Raw genomic sequence first — 16140 nt, 5'->3', positions numbered from 1 at the left:
TTTCATTTTACAAACAGAGCATTGCAAACATCTTTTCAACACATCACACAAGGGCAAGAATACAAAGTGAATAACTTTGTATTTTTATTTTCTGAGTAGGGAAAAATGAAGAGTCATAACACAATTCCTCAAGAGAAAGGAATTCTACAAGGAACAGAAAAGATGTACTTAACTCTTAGTTCACACCACATTAAATTATAAAATCACCCATGCCTTCCCAACTTTACAGCTCTTGCTCATTTATACATGCATTTTGCGTAAAGGATGTTGACAATTATCCTCCTTTGCACACAATGAAAAACCACCAAAGTATTTCCAAGCTAAGAAGAAAAATATCAAACCACCAGGCTGTTTATCAACCCTATAATCCAAGCCAATTTTAAGCTAACAGTGGCCATGATTCTCATCCAAAGAATCCTGGGAACCGTAGCTCTGTGCTATAAATCCCCCACAAAAATATTTCCAAAAATACTGGAATTCCCAAGCTTGTGTGATAGAAGCCAGAGATGTTAACTGAATTTTCAGGATTTAGATATCCAGTGCAGATATCCATATGGTCAGAGAAAGAGTAGTTACATTCTGGTTTGTCTCACAAGCCATCTCATAATATATTAAAAGCTACCTTTTAAACTGGGGCATGGGATATTGCTGTGCCAGAAAGTCCAATATCACCCACCCCTGCACAATCCCTTGCAAATGGAAAACACTTTGGGCCATGGCCACAAGTCTGGTTGTGCGTTTGTTAGAAGTTACAGTGGTTTTTTATATTCCGCCTCAAGCATCCTGTTCTGTGTGGCATGATCAATTTTAGAATTCCCTATTTACATCACATATTTCATTTCTTGACCAAATTAAGCAGCAAAACTATATATTTGAAATCATTTATTTATGAAAGTTGTATCTGTATGTTTTATATATAAGCAGTGCATGAAATAACAAAAGATTTAGTCCCTGAATGAGAAAAGCAAAAAGGGTGTTTGAATGGATTAATATAGTTGAATGAACCAAGGCAGTTTTACCTTCGGTTAATTTCCCATATAAAAAATAAACCTTCCCTTACTTGGGACATTTTATCATAGCATTGCTTAGAGGTTTCCTGTGTGATTATAACTGCAGAAAGTGTGAGCATATTTTCAGAATATAAACATTAATACAAACTTAGTATTTGTGGACCAGGTAAAACTTGCATGTTGAGTAAACACTGGCTTCAATAGCTAAGTACTTCAGATTTCTTTTCAGTATCTCTTCTGTATTATAAGTCGTTTACTGTTTCAAGTTTATTTTCATTAGATGAAGCAGTAATAATGCACATAAAATAGAAATAAGCAAAGAGGCAAAAGTGCAACATCAGTATCAAGATAAATATTCTATCTTTACGGAGCAAATACTATGGCTGCTTAGTAAAAAATAGCACTGTAGATCTGATGAATATGCTGTTTAAGTGGATGACAGTTTAATCAAAGTGATGCATGAAGACTTGCATAAAAGTGAAACACTAAGGATTTCCCATTTCAGGGAGTCAAAAAGAAACTGTTACTATATCGCTGAAAATCTGATGAAACTTCTGTTAAATTCCATTAATCCAACATGCTTAGAAAGTGTTAATAGCCAGCACTGATAACCAACTGTTATTTTTCAAAATCTTCCTGCACAAAAAGCAATTCCTTATTAGCCTGCTGCAGTTTCTTAAAATACTTGCATACTACTGCCTTTGCAATGTAAAGCACACGATGGTACTTTACCAGCTCAAAATTAAACATGCAATCACTAGCCAACAGGGCAATGAAAAAGCTGTGCTGGCTCAGTCTGCCATGCATTGCTGCATCACCTTTGCTTTAGATTCATCTTATACTATATAGCACTTTGCCCTATCATTCTTTAAATGTACAACTTTTAAAGAGATCTCAATAAATATACGTGGGTTTTTGAGAAACCTGAAAATCTAAATGGATGCAAAGTGTTCAGATCTAAGGGAATGCCTCTTGATGCTGGAACCAACACACTACATTTGTCAGATTTTCTTTTCACATATTAATCTTTGAAACATAATGATTTCACATGGGCTGGAGGATTAAGACTTTAACAGAAATAAAATTACAAAAAAAAAGAACCCACATCTACAGCAGATATTCATCCCAGTGCATATTCTAATAACTAATTTACAGGTAACTGAGAGCTAACCTGGGCAGCAAAATGGCATATTAAAAGCTATTGTCTATCACACACTTGCTATCATGCAATGAGTAAGATATAATCTTTGAAACATACAAGATTCAATTACTAATCTTATGTGGCCCAGCCAACAAACATTACATTTGCACAGTAATCTCTTGTATTTTATCAGTTGTTAACTATTCATGAATGATCCATTGGCTCAGATGTATTAGTGATTTCTGCATCTTGACTATCCATCTCTTCAGGCTCTTCCACAGAATTTCCCTTCTGTGCTTTTGATCTTGTGGAGAATGTTGTTCCCACTGCATTTGACATGTTACTGTCAGTTGTTTCTGCATTCAGATGTCCGCTGCCACTTGATAAAGAAAAGGATTCAGACAAACCAGTCTGAGGGCTCCTTGTTTTAATAGATGAACTTGCGGCTTCCAGTTTCCTTTGAGAGAAGTCTTGTGTCGCCGACTGCTCTGTATTCTGATCCCGCATGTGTCTGTCCATTGAAGCCTGAATCGAAGAAACCATTTCCTGCAATTTTTTCCGTTGTGCCTCAATCAAATTAGGATCAAGCTGCCTGCTGTCTCTCATGGTTCCTACTCCAGGAGCTATCCGTATTAGCTCACTGTTTCCAGAATCACCTGTGTACACTGAAGACTCAGATTTAGCAGAACTTGGACTGAAGTCTGTGCTTGTGCTTTGCTTTCTTAACAGTGGAGCTTCCCTAGCTCTTTGATGAAGTGATTGGCTACCAGCTGCACTTCCTAATGAATGGCCTTTCCCTTGAAACGCTGTTATATTGTGAAGTTGCTCTGACTTCTTTTTAACTACGCCACCGCTACCTAACTTTAGGAGTCCATGTGAAGGACTTGCTTCCCGGCTTCTTGAAGAAGCCTCTGCTCGCACTTGGCTTAGGGCCTCCTTAACCAAGTCTTCAACATCGGCGCCCACAGGAAAATGCCCAGCAACATCCACACAAAGTTCCACTCTATCTTCTGCTGCATTGTACACAAAGGTCTTACCAGGCAAGTGTGGAAAAGTACAATGCCTACCATCAGCCAGACCTATAGAAAGGGGAAAGAGATATTTTTAAGTTTATATATTGCTTCTTAATGATGGCTGTGAAGCAGATAACAAAGCATACCAGGGTCACATTATAAGCACAAAAGGTTGTATCCAACTATGTTCAACTCAGTGTAGCCCCACTGAAATTACTGGACCTAGTTAGTCAGTCATGTCAATTAATTTCATTGAGTCACCCTCTGATTCGGACACAACCCATATAGCACTAAAAAAAACCAAAAACTAAGGAAAAAACAAAAACGTAAGAGCAGAACTGTTGGGTCAGACCCCAAAGGACCATCTAATCCTGCATCATTTTTTCCACAATGGCCAACCAGATGTTTTTAGGAAATCCAGAAGCAGGACATGAATGTAACAGACTCTACCCAATGGCACATTGGCATACTGCTCCTGCTCCTGGATGTTACATATAAACATCACAACTGGTAGATAAAATATATATTTCTTAAGTTAAACACACAACTGCTACATCAAAAATCAAGTTCTGGAAAAGCAAATGCCCTCTGGAATGGAACTATAGAGCAGATTTTTAAAAGTGACATTAAAAGGCAGGCTTGTTTGGGCAGTAAACGCCATAACAAAAGACTTAAGCAGTAAATACTTTTATCCTTTCTCTTTAGTACTCTCTCATTATCTTCAGCAAAAGGTTGAAAAACTTGAATTGGAACTATTCAAATGTAATCAGATAGTCTGCATAGGTCAATTATACATTTGTCCCTACACTAGATACAATCGTTACCTGCTCTTCTGATTTAGAGCACATTTGTAAGAAAAACAAGAGTCTGAAGTTTAAATAATGACTATACAGGAGAAAGCAGTCTTTAGATACATCCACTGAAATGTAATAAAAGATTGCCATGTATATTACATTCCATTATTTCCATTTTAATATTGCAAAATATCTTCTGCAAGTCATCAGGTACCTCAGGTAACCAAAGCGGCAGAATTTGGTAAGGTAAAGGGACCCCTGACTGTTAAGTCCAGTCGTGAATGACTCTGGGGTTGCGGCACTCATCTCGCTTTACTGGCCGAGGGAGCCAGTGTACAGCTTCCGGGTCATGTGGCCAGCATGACTAAGCTGCTTCTGGAGAACCAGAGCAGCGCACGGAAACGCCGTTTACCTTCCCGCTGGAGCAGTACCTATTTATCTACTTGCACTTTGACGTGCTTTCAAACTGCTAGGTTGGCAGGAGGCAGAATTTGGTAGAAACACTGTTAACAGCAGTGAAGAACTGCTGGCCCATGGGCTTAACTAGGCTTGCCAGGCCCCTGAATGTGGCCTGCAAGGCCGTTTTAGACAAACCACACCCAACTGTCAGTCAATTGGTATATGACATCAAATAGCAAGATTTGTTATCTACAAGCCTAGATCCTAATACTGTGATGCTTAGTACTAAGATTGAAGATAAACCTTTGCCTGCTTTTTATAGTAAATTGTCAAAGTGCAGACACATTTTTTTTATCTTGTGGTTGTGCTTGTGTCTATTTTTAAAGTTGTTTTTTTAATAGCGTTTTATAGAAGATGGTTGCTTTTACTCATGATTTGTTAATTTTTTTATATGATTTATGTTTTAATTGTGATGTTCTATTATGTTATTGCTATTTATTGTATGTAAGCCACTTTGTGATGTGTGAGTAAAAAGCAGCACAGAAATATAATAAATTTAATAATAAATTAAATTATCTCTGATCTTAACACTATTGGACCACAGCACAAAGACTGGAGATAAGATTCTGCTTGAAGCTGGAAGTTTGAATCACCTGACATCCTATGGCATCAGGTGATTGACAGGTTGGACATCCACCCACCTATCAAAATGACATATGGAGGGTGGGCAGGTTCCATTTGTCCACCCCTGAGATAAAGCACACAGGAAAGTAGAAAACCAGAAAGAAGGAGAGTGGCTTAGAGGTGTACAATTGCCAATACTGAAACGAAACGGAAATCAGTGGGCACTGACTATTATTAGCATCTTTTAATGAACTTTTAGATGTCATAGTGCAGACTGGGACAAGTTGTCAGAACAAAGATAATTATCTAATGTTTTTTCAACAATAAAGCAATCCTGTTCTCATTCAAGTACGCAATGTCAAGCCTGGCAGAAAAGATGGAACACTGAAAGGATTCTAACATCTTTACTGTTGTTAGCCGCTCTGAGCCCGGCTTCGGCTGGGGAGAGAGGGATATAAATAACATTTTTTTTTTTATTATTATTATTATTATTATTATTATTATTATTATTATTATTATTAAACTTGTATAGAAAACAAAATGATCAATTTGAGGGCAGAGAAAACGCTGAACTCATGTGGTAATTACAGCCTCAAAAGTGTGTCTGCAGATGTGTAATAGGCATGCACACTGATTAACATATTACATTGTATAGTAAGCCTGCAATTTATGCGCGTTCAGCATTATGGGCTTGGGGGGAAATTAAAAAATAAAATAAAAGGCAGTGGAAAGGGGTGGATACACACAGAGAATGAATTCTGAGGCTTTGTCACAACTCTGACTTGATGAAAGGAAAAGCATAATATAAACAAAGACTTTAAACTGTAAAGTGAACAAGCATTGCACCGGTGCATAGTGATAAAAAATTCCTGCAGCAGTCTTTCTCCATAGCTGTGCTGCAGACAAAACAATCAAGATCCTGCCTTTTTGTATCCTCTGAACTCAAGTCTGAGGTTGTTTCTTTCAAACAAAACACATGTAGTAACCTAAAAATAAACCTTGAGTTACCACTTGTATCTTGTTTGGAGGAAACAAACCATGAGCCCATGTTCAGAAGACATGACAAGCTAGGCTCCAGATTGTTTTGTCAGTGGCACAGCAGCAGCAGGTGAGAAGAGCCCTGGGAATTCTGCTCATTCACATTATAGTTTAAAATAAACGATGGTTTAACTTAATGCGATGTGCAAACTGAGCCACTGTATGTCATTCTGGAAAGTTCTCTGAACTACAGAAGTAAAAGGGTGGAGTGGAATGACCTGCTGCAGAATGACACCAGCAAATGCAGCTAGTTAGATTGAAGCTCTATGTTTCAGGATTAATTGTATCACATTCTCCTTTTCAGTTCTTGACTTTGGCTTATAACACAGATTTTGTTCCTCAATCAAGAAAATGAGTGCGCACACAATTTAGTTCAAGAAGACAAGGAAAACAATTGTGACAACAGTACCACTAATTTAGAAGGCCTTACAGACCTTTACCCACTCTGTCAATTTCCTTTAAAGCCCGAAGCAATATACATTTCTCTTTACTATAGCAAGTGTGTGCCGCAACCACATCAGTGGCTTTGTATCTGTAGCATTCTAAAGCATCCTCCTCTGTTTGATCTGCTCTGTGTCATTCTGATTTGCTATTCAGGCCGAATCCAATCCGTTAAACCTGAAACTGTTTTATGTTGTATGTTCTTTATTGTTTTGTCTTCTTTGTTATGGATGGAAAATTGAATAAAAAATATATATATAAAAAATGAAACTGTTTTATTCCCATAACTATAAAGGGGAATCTAAAAAATAGCTGTATCCCCCCCCCCTTTTCACATAAGTGGGTATAATTTGCAGGCAAAGGAGCTCATCCAGAGTGGATTAAGCTTGCCAAAGTTCAGGCAGATCCAACCAGTGGACTTCGTGCCAGGAAACATTTAAGTTGTTGAGGTTTTTTAAGAGGAAGTGTTTTATTTTCTCGCAGAATTGCATACAAATTGTATGTATGGTCTCTCCTTTTGAGGGAGTGAAATCGTGATTAAAAGCTAGACTTGTCCGGCAAAACAGAAGATCCTCCCATCTCTCCATATTTCCCCTCTTGAGCTCTGGGTGTTTCCTCAGTCAGTTTTGTTTCGATTTTGAGAAAAGAAAACAAGCAAGGAGATGTGCATGGTATTGAACTTTCTGGAAAAACGAAAGTAACAGAGCTACTTGCAGTATGAGAACTCCCTGATCTGCCTTGACACAACTTGTTAATGGCAAAATCAAACTAGGGAACAACAGAGTCTGTCCTGAATCACCCTGATTTGCCTTCTCATTTGGGGTACACATGGCATGGTTGCAACACCCCCACCCCCACTATATGTATACATATGTACAAGAAATCAAGGTTTCACAATAATTTTCTCTTAAAAAGCATGATATACACAAGCACATAGTTAGAAATTATACCCATTGTTTTCTTCATTATATTGTAGAATACACCACCCTGATGGAACAAGTGAGGAAGTCCTTTTGCATAAGACCAGACATCTTCTCCTGTGGAACAGAAAAAAAGGGTTAGTTAACTAGCATAATTACAACTGGTAGAAAAATATGAACTTCATTTATATATAAATACAAATGCCTGTTCCCAGCATGTCACTAAAGTCCTCCAACAACTTTCTATCACATTCTAGCATAACCAAGATATCAAGACCGCAGCTGAGTTCTACGATCTTCTAGAGGAGTCAGGATGGTGTTACTTTGGCTATACTGTAACATGTGAAGACACACAAAATTTTATTTAAAGATAAAGTTTTCAGGTCCCACTTGCAATATTACAATGAAGGCAAATGGAAAGCATGCTAGAGATATGAAGGTCCAGAGAAAGAAGGGGGGGGGAATAGTCATCACCTCTCAATGGGAGTCACTCTTTTAGTTTCCCTGGGAACCTAAGGGCATTTCACACATGACAAAGTATTAGCAACACAGCATTTAGCTACACACATTTTACTGAATGTATAGGAGTACTTGGGTACTTGGAGGAATACAAGACAACCTTCATTTTAAGCATCAATGAAAGAGAACAGTACTCTGCCAATATAAGGTAAAGGTAAAGGTACCCCTGCCCGTACGGGCCAGTCTTGCCAGACTCTAGGGTTCTGCGCTCATCTCACTCTATAGGCCGGGAGCCAGCGCTGTCCGCAGACACCTCCGAGTCACGTGGCCAGTGTGACAAGCTGCATCTGGCGAGCCAGCGCAGCATACGGAACGCCGTTTACCTTCCCGCTGGTGAGCGGTCCCTATTTATCTACTTGCACCCGGAGGTGCTTTCGAACTGCTAGGTTGGCAGGCGCTGGGACCAAACGACGGGAGCGAACCCCGCCACGGGGATTCGAACTGCCGACCATGCGATCGGCAAGTCCTAGGCGCTGAGGTTTTACCCACAGCGCCACCTGCGTCCCTTCTGCCAATATATCTTAATGGAAAACTCAAGCTACATTAACTTAACTCTCAGAACCGGGGCTTGTTCTAACTGTAGCAGTTAATAAACCAGGATTTTAAGAAGTGGTTTGATATCCTATTTGTTTTAGCCAATCACAGACAGAGAACCATTACATGTTCTGTTTGAACACTATGAGGAACTGTTGTTAATTCAAAAGGGAAAACTTTTAATCTCCTCTTTGCAAGCAGAGAGAGGGGAGTTGAAGAATGCAGTCCCAAGAGTCAAGCGAGCATTTTTTCATAATAACAATTCATGCTTGTTTGAACAAGGTTACAGGCCTCCAAGTACGAGAGAGTTCTCCCATAGAAATAATAGGCAATTGCTACAAAGGTTCAAACTTCACCCTGGCTACTTTTCACACAGTATGCGTGCTTGTCTTGTTTAATCCTAAAACGCCTACCTTCCCATCTCCTTTCTGCCATGCAATGTTTCCTCCCAACCAGCCCCCTTGCATGAATATGAGGTAACCCACAGTTTTGTTTCAGACTTTTTTTTCCAGTGCTAAATACAGTGGTACCTCGATTTATGAACTTAAACCATTCTGGAAGTCCGTTCTTAAACTAAAACCGTTCTTAAACGGAGGCGCGCTTTCCCTAATGAGGCCTCCCGCTGCCGGTGACCTTCCACCGTTCGGATTCCGTTCTTAGACTGAGGTAAAGTTCACAAACCAGGACACTACTTCCGGTTTTGCGGAGTTCGTAAACCAAATCATTCGTAAACAGGACTGTTCTTAAACCAAGGTACCACTGTATTCTTTTCTTAAAAGGCTTCCTGACATGCATGCAGCCACAATCTCTTTTAGATACTACCTTTATACTTCATACTCAGATGAGAACAAGAACTACTAGGAAAGACGTGGTTGTTAAGAAATGGTTACAGCTGAAGAGATATTTTTCTCTGAATAACAAAAGTCATATGACCACAAAACTTCATAAGGTTTGTTCTCAGTTAAAAGAAGTAAAGTTGCCAGTTTCACTTTTGTTTCATAGTTTCTACTCAGTTTCGTTTCCAAGAATTTACTATTAAGCTTTCGGTTCATAAAATTACACACAGAAACTTCCATTTTCTTTTGAACAGTCATTTCCATCATTTTATTTTTAGTGCCTTAACACACAAGCCTAATTTTCAAAGCAGCACAGATAATGCAACTGCGAGTGCCAAAAACATTCATGACACTGTGCAAATGTTACGCCATTCTGCAATTATCACAAGGGTTTTATATTGGGGGGGGGGGGCTTTTTAAAAAAATGCCTCAGCTGGTTGGAAACCAAGCAATACTTTTGATGTCATGCACCCTGCAAGTTAATGGCAAAGACTGCAATACATTGATTTTATTTGCAACACTGCCAATTAATTTGGTTTAAAAGGTTTCTTAAAATATAATATTTCATAGATCTGGCTGAGTAGCAGAAATACATATATTATATATACACTCTCTGGACAGGCAGTTCTACTTTTAAGTTTGTTTTACTTCACCAAAACCCTGTTATGCTTTAAATTAAGACAGTAAGTAAGATGAGGTGTTGCAGTAAATATTTCACAGCTTCATATATATGCTTTAAGTATAGTATTTATAGCAAAGTAAGTAAATAAATGAGGAAGCAAATGAGAATCCAGACACAAAAAAACTCTAGCTAGTTACTAGAATAATAAATTTGTTTATGAGGGAACATTAGAAATACTGGGAAAAGTCCGTTTATCAGAGCACAACATTACACAAATGAAGACATAAGATAAAGCTGGGAGATGAGAAAAGTGGCTTTCAAATGCCCCTAAAAGTATAAACCAAGGTTGGGGAATCTGCTGTTTTCTAAATGTTGCTGTACTATCATTCCCATCACTGGCCACGTTGGCAGAGGCAAGTCTAAAGGGCCACAAGTTCTCACCCCTGGCTGAAACAGTAGTTATAGGTACTTTAAAAAAAAAAAAAAGTAGTTTCATTATTTTTAAAAGGAGGAACAGTTGTGCAGCAATAAAACTACTAGCACATTTCCAAAGCTTAGCAGGGCATTTGGTATGGTTTCAAATTAGAGGACCGACCGTGTGTTAAGATTCCTGCATTGCAGGGGGTTGAGCTAGATGACCCTTGGGATCCTTTCTAACTCTATGATTCTATGAATTATGACACCAACTTGTATTGGTCAGAACATGTATGGATTTCTAGCTTTATAAAATTCAGAGTGAGACATATCTCTACTCTTTGAAAAGTGAAAAAAAGTGTTTTCCTTACCCATAAATGTTGCTAGAAGACACAGAGAGTACATTTCCTTGTCGATTTGTTCTTGGATTTCCTTGGAAGCAATTTTACTAGCAACAGCAACATCATCAAGTTTCACAGCATGGGCCGAGTGAACTGAAGCGGTCTGGCTGCTCTCCTCCTTGCCTTTGAGAATCTCTATAGTTACTCTGTCACCATGCAGTAGAGGAACAGGTTCATTTTCCTGCCCTTCTTTGGGTGGCATAAGCTCTTTGGGAGGAAAGCCAACTCGAATACATTGCAAATGGGGAGGAATATTAAATTCTCTAGCGATGCTTTCTTGCAGTTCTAGAAATGTGGTTGTGGATTTCAAAGTGAGCATGGCCTGCCGCCCATCATTTGTTGTTATGCGTATTTTCTTCTCTTTTGTAGATGTTGGGGAATAAGGAGTCTTTGTAGGTGTAGCAGGTGCAGAAGATGGCCCATCAGGAACAGAACCTGGGGAAGATGTTCTAGGTGGCACTTTTTGTGCTTGTTTCAATTTTTCTGTTTTGCGTTTCTGCATTATAGGTGCCTGTTCTGCAATGTTTTGCTGAATAGTTCTTTCAGTTTTACTCATATTTAGCTCTTCCCTGTGCAATGTTTTTGTTTTCTGACCAGTAAGAATAATTTTGGTTGGAAGTTGAGATTCCAAGTCTTGTCCTTGCTGCACATCATCAACTCTTCGGGCATGAGCACCATCAATGTTTACAGGCGTATAATCATCAGGGTTCTTTTTGGCTGTTTGATGTAGAATGGTATTGACAACTTTCTGGACAAGAATCTCACTGCCAAATTCTCCAGGAAAATGCTTGGTAACAAGTTTCATTGCAACATCATACACATTGCTGTTTAGAGAAGGATCACTTTCATACTGAAACCAGTATACCGTCTCTCTCACCACTCTCCCACCCCACTCTAGAGTAATTGGGAAAGCTTCAGGGAGATTGTCATACTCCTTATCTTCCCAATAATGCTTGAATCCACAACCACATTTACCACCTGTCGATCTGGTATTAGTTCTGTCCCCATCCAAATACACAACAGAACCATCATTTCTGACACGACGCACCAATGTTCCATGGCACCAGTTACAGACAGTCAAATTACTCAAGTTATAATCAGGTACAAGTACATCCTTAACTGGATTATAGGCACATACCAAATTGTTAAGAGGGAAACTATAATTTTTATCAGGCCTTAGCTGGCCATGGGTACTTTTTGCCAAATTATACAGTTTCCCTCCAGGAGCCAACCACTCAGGAGCAACATGAAGTTCTGAAAGGGCACCACAAATGAGACACTTGTGAAGGCGGTTGTCCACCACTGCCTTTTTAGCAGCTGCTGTGACATCTTCAGGCTGAACTCCTATTACACCAGTCCTTCTATAGAAATACTGATGTACATCAGCTACTAAACTGGGATGAATGCCATGCTTATCCATGAAAACCTCTTCCATGGCAGCAACCAACCTCATCAAATATTTGTCTTGCAAACTTCTGTCACCCCCAATCACACAACTACCATCATCTTCCAATTTGATGTATTTTTTAATAAGGTCCTGAGGTACTCCCCAAGCTTTAGGAAGTAATTTCATAGGCAATTGAGGCAAAGCAGCACCTTTTATCCCAACCAGAGGAATATAATGGTTACGGCCAGAACTACTCCAGGCAATACAGAGAGGTTTGTTCAACATGCCATCTTTTCCCATGCATTTTTCTTCTGGTATCAATCCAGGTAGAAAAGTGGCAGAGTAGTCTCCTGAACTACGCATTCCGCTCAGGGAATCCAAGAGGATGATGGGCCGGTGCAGCACATTGGCTAGTCCAAATATGTGGATGTTTCGAAGGCCCATTGGTACACCCTCTGGGGGAACAAACAAAGGATCACATTCGTTTATGATGTCTTCCCATTCTGCCGCATCAATGAAGTCATGAAAGAGAGCTTTGTAGCGGCTGAGATTCTCCCTAAAGTGCTTCTTGAGATTCTCCCGCAAAGCGTGCCAGAACAGCTCCCTGCCCACCAGCGCCCGGGAGATTGCGTGCACCAAGCAATGGCCATCCCCATCCACGTGGACCGGGATGAGGCACTCCTGGCTGTTGTTGGCCTTCTTGATATCCTCCAAGGTGTCGTGCAAGTAGAGAAGGCTGCCGGAGCGGTCTTTGCCATACCCTACCGTGTCGACATGCTCAGGCTCAATGAGGAAGGCACGGTCGCCCAGAAGAGCGCAGTCAAAGATATCCCCCTGGTTCATCTCGGTCAGGAGCTTGGCCTTGCCCGTCTGCTTGTCCATGCCATAGCGGGCCAAGATGGGAGACAGCAGCTTGCAGTGGTAGTTGGACAGGCCCATGACTTTCACCAACTCGGTGTTCTTCCTGGGGGGCCCCGCCCCGCTCACCCCCAGCAGCGCGTTCCGCAGCAAGTTGTGCAGCACCAAGTCCGGGTCCGTCACCTCCTCCACCGCCAGCAGTTGCCGCTGCTCATGGCGCTGCCCGCAGTCCGTGCACTCGATGCTCCCGCTGCTCAGAGGCCCGTGCGCCGGGAAGAACAGCCGCGCCTGGCACTTGGGATCCGGGCAAGTCCCCGAGAAGATCCTCCGGTCCCTCTTCTTCGAGACCGGCGCGGCCACCGGCTGCTGCTCCTGCTGAGGCGGATGTTGCTGAGGCGGCTGAGACATCGCTCCGCGCCTCCTCCTCCTCCTCTTCCTCTCGCCTGCCTGCGGCCGCTCTCCTTCCCCGCTCCCTTCGGCTCGCGGCCCCTCACAGCTTCATGCCCCGCTCTCCCCTCCCCACCGTAACGGACGGAGCCTGACACAAGCCGCCCTTCGTCCTGACGCGGCGCACCAGCCCTAACAGTCAACGCGGAAGCCTCCGGCACCAACACTGACTGCCGCTTCACTGCCCTGGCCGTTGCCCGCAACGTAACGGCCTTTCCCCTCCCCTCCTTCCATGCACACGGCGCAAGCGCGGCGGGCTGAGGCACACGGTAAATGTAGTATCCTCCGCCCAGGAAGTCAGGTCTTGTAGAATAGGGATCCCGGTGATTAAAAGACTACCGGTACCAACATGCAACGCGGTACGGGAAAAACCGAGAGCCATGAAGAAGGATGTTTTTGCACAAGGACGACCGGGAAATGTAGTGTTTTCTGTCGCGGAGGGACGAGCGCGATCAAATAGACAGGGGCGCGAAAGCGACTACATTTCCCAGAATGCTTCACGACTTGCTCTCGTGGTTTATGGCGTCAGGGAGTTGACGAGGGGTAGGTTGAGGGAGAGAGTTGTTGAGGCGCTTAATGTGACATATGTAGCTCAGTTCGATGCGATCAATAGGTATTTCTCCGGGGCAAGTACATCAGACTGCAGCTTTCGACTAAACTAATCCCGTCGCCTCTTGGATTTGCTGTTCTCTTAGCCCTCAAGCTATACCTTATGGATACTAAGTCTGAGTAATTGAAATAACTACATATTCTTCCCCCTAGTGGGAGCCCTTCTAGATCAGGCCAAAGGTCCATCTAGCACTCTGCTCTTACAGTGGCGAGCTAGATTATTATGATTATATATTTGTTTATGCCCTGCATTTTTCCTTGATGGGACTCAAGGTGGCTTACAGATAAAAATATGAACTTCTGAAAACATAGGGGGAAATTTAAAAAGCAATTAAACATTGATAAAATTTAATCTATACACATATAGATGGTCATGGCAAGGCCTCAGGGAGGACCAGAGTGCATCAACATTATCCCCACTTGTGTTGCCCAACAATATATTTGTCAGAGGCATGCTACCTCTGACACAGTAGTCCCACTGGGAGTGAGATTATAGTTTAGCCATTTGCTGTGAGCAGTAGTTATTTTTGTTTGACCTGAGTATTTCAATATTTAGCTTCATTGGAAGGCCCCAGGTTCTAGTATAATGTGTGAAAGAAAAACTTTGCTCTGTCCACTTTTTGCACATCATGCACAATCATATTTACCTTTTATATAATTTATATCCCAGAAATGAGATTGTGTGAGACTATTAAGAATGGGGGCAGGGGGGAATACCTGCAGGCAGAAATAACAGAAAGCAAAAAGTACTCAGAGATTAGGGCTGTTCTAATAATTGCTAGTGGTGTAAAAGTTGAATGGAGAAGAATGCTAAATGTTAGTGCTTAATTCCATGCAAGTGTTTAATGTAAGATGAGTGCTCTTCATGTATGCAGATTTGTTAAGTGTCCACACAGTGGAGCTAACATTGAAACATTTATATTCCCACCCCTTTAATCCAGATTTACCCTTTCCAGTTAAAAAAAATGTGCTGCCATTTACCCTTTTGTGAGATCTTAACAACCAATTTATAATATCCCCATTAGGAAGCACCGAAATCTCATATATTATTATAGTGTTGCTTTATTATATAATTGTATTTTATTAAAATTAAATGTGCTTTTTTGCATAGGCAAAATGTTCCCTTTTGCATTCATTCTCCACTAGTGAATTCCTTTAAAACAAGCACTGCCAAACCATGCAAACTATATAAAGGATTCATTTCAACAGTAGAAGAAGAGGAGTTTGGATTTGATATCCCGCTTTTATCACTACCCGAAGGAGTCTCAAGGCGCTAACATTCTCCTTTCCCTTCCTCCCCCACAACAAACACTCTGTGAAGTGAGTGGGGCTGAGAGACTTCAGAGAAATGTGACTAGCCCAAGGTCACCCAGCAGCTGCATGTGGAGGAGTGGAGACGCCAGATTACGAATCTACCACTCTTAACCACTACACCACACTGGCTTTTTGCATCAGCTCCTTGCTGATGCAAACTATGTATCCAAGCTGTGGTGATCAAGCAGGGATATAAGGGATCAGGCCATCCCTAAGGTACCCTGGACCTAAGTTGTTAAGAGCCTTGTAAATTAATATAATAACTTTTAACCTGACCCAGTAGTATAAGGTGCAAACCAGTGCAAACTTTTGAGCACCTGAGTTATGTGCTGGCAATACTCTGTCCCCATTGTCTAGCCACAACTATTGTTGTCCAGACTTTCTAAACTATCGCAGGAATTCTGTCGACAATACTGTCAACAATACTAAATCCAAAACATATGCGATCCTTTAACAGCCACTTTGCTGGTTCTGAATTACTCTAGAGAAATATGTTTACTATTAATTTGAGGATAAATTGTAACTTCTCTTGATTTAGTGTGCCTGTGAAGCAGGCACCATTTCTGTGGTTTGCTATGGTCACCCTAGTCACACAAATGTTTTATTTTTCACCTTTCTAATTGAAATGACGTGGCCTTGAAGCCTAAGCAGCTCCTGCTGTGATCACATTAGACTCTATCAGCCAAACAGCGTCTGGCCTGACCAATACATCACACTGGGGACAGACTTTCAAAAAGAACTGCTAGCACTGTAGGAATGTGTCAGTAGAATTTTTCTTTTGATGTTCTGAACCACAACAGTCCTGTTGCTCTGTAGTCT

The 16140-nt window shown here is 41.1% G+C and overlaps 1 protein-coding gene across 1 annotated transcript; it reads right to left on the bottom strand.

Moving 5' to 3' along the window:
* Window positions 1-869: 869 nt before the first annotated feature.
* Window positions 870-14715, bottom strand: VCPIP1 (valosin containing protein interacting protein 1). Its single transcript, XM_081873314.1, has 3 exons — window positions 10677-14715; window positions 7411-7497; window positions 870-3230 (listed from the first exon to the last, which is right to left on the bottom strand). Exons 1-3 carry the CDS (start codon window positions 13357-13359, stop codon window positions 2356-2358), a joined length of 3645 nt encoding a protein of 1214 aa, XP_081729440.1. The 5' UTR covers window positions 13360-14715; the 3' UTR covers window positions 870-2355.
* Between the last annotated feature and the right edge of the window lie 1425 nt (window positions 14716-16140).

This window comes from Podarcis erhardii (assembly GCF_964252035.2).
Source record: "Podarcis erhardii genome assembly, chromosome: 8".
NCBI classification, from domain to species: domain Eukaryota; kingdom Metazoa; phylum Chordata; class Lepidosauria; order Squamata; family Lacertidae; genus Podarcis; species Podarcis erhardii.
This window is presented reverse-complemented; position numbering and strand designations above follow the sequence as displayed.

What these genes read in the sequence shown, in the direction of transcription:
- VCPIP1 (XM_081873314.1), bottom strand. Translation starts at nt 13,359, where the DNA reads ATGTCTCAGCCGCCTCAGCAACATCCGCCTCAGCAGGAGCAGCAGCCG. An exon ending in TCTTCTAGCAACATTTATGG is followed by an intron (nt 7,498 to 10,676) that starts GTAAGGAAAACA and finishes TCTGTTCCACAG; the next exon opens with GAGAAGATGTCTGGTCTTAT. An exon ending in TATAATGAAGAAAACAATGG is followed by an intron (nt 3,231 to 7,410) that starts GTATAATTTCTA and finishes CCCTTTCTATAG; the next exon opens with GTCTGGCTGATGGTAGGCAT.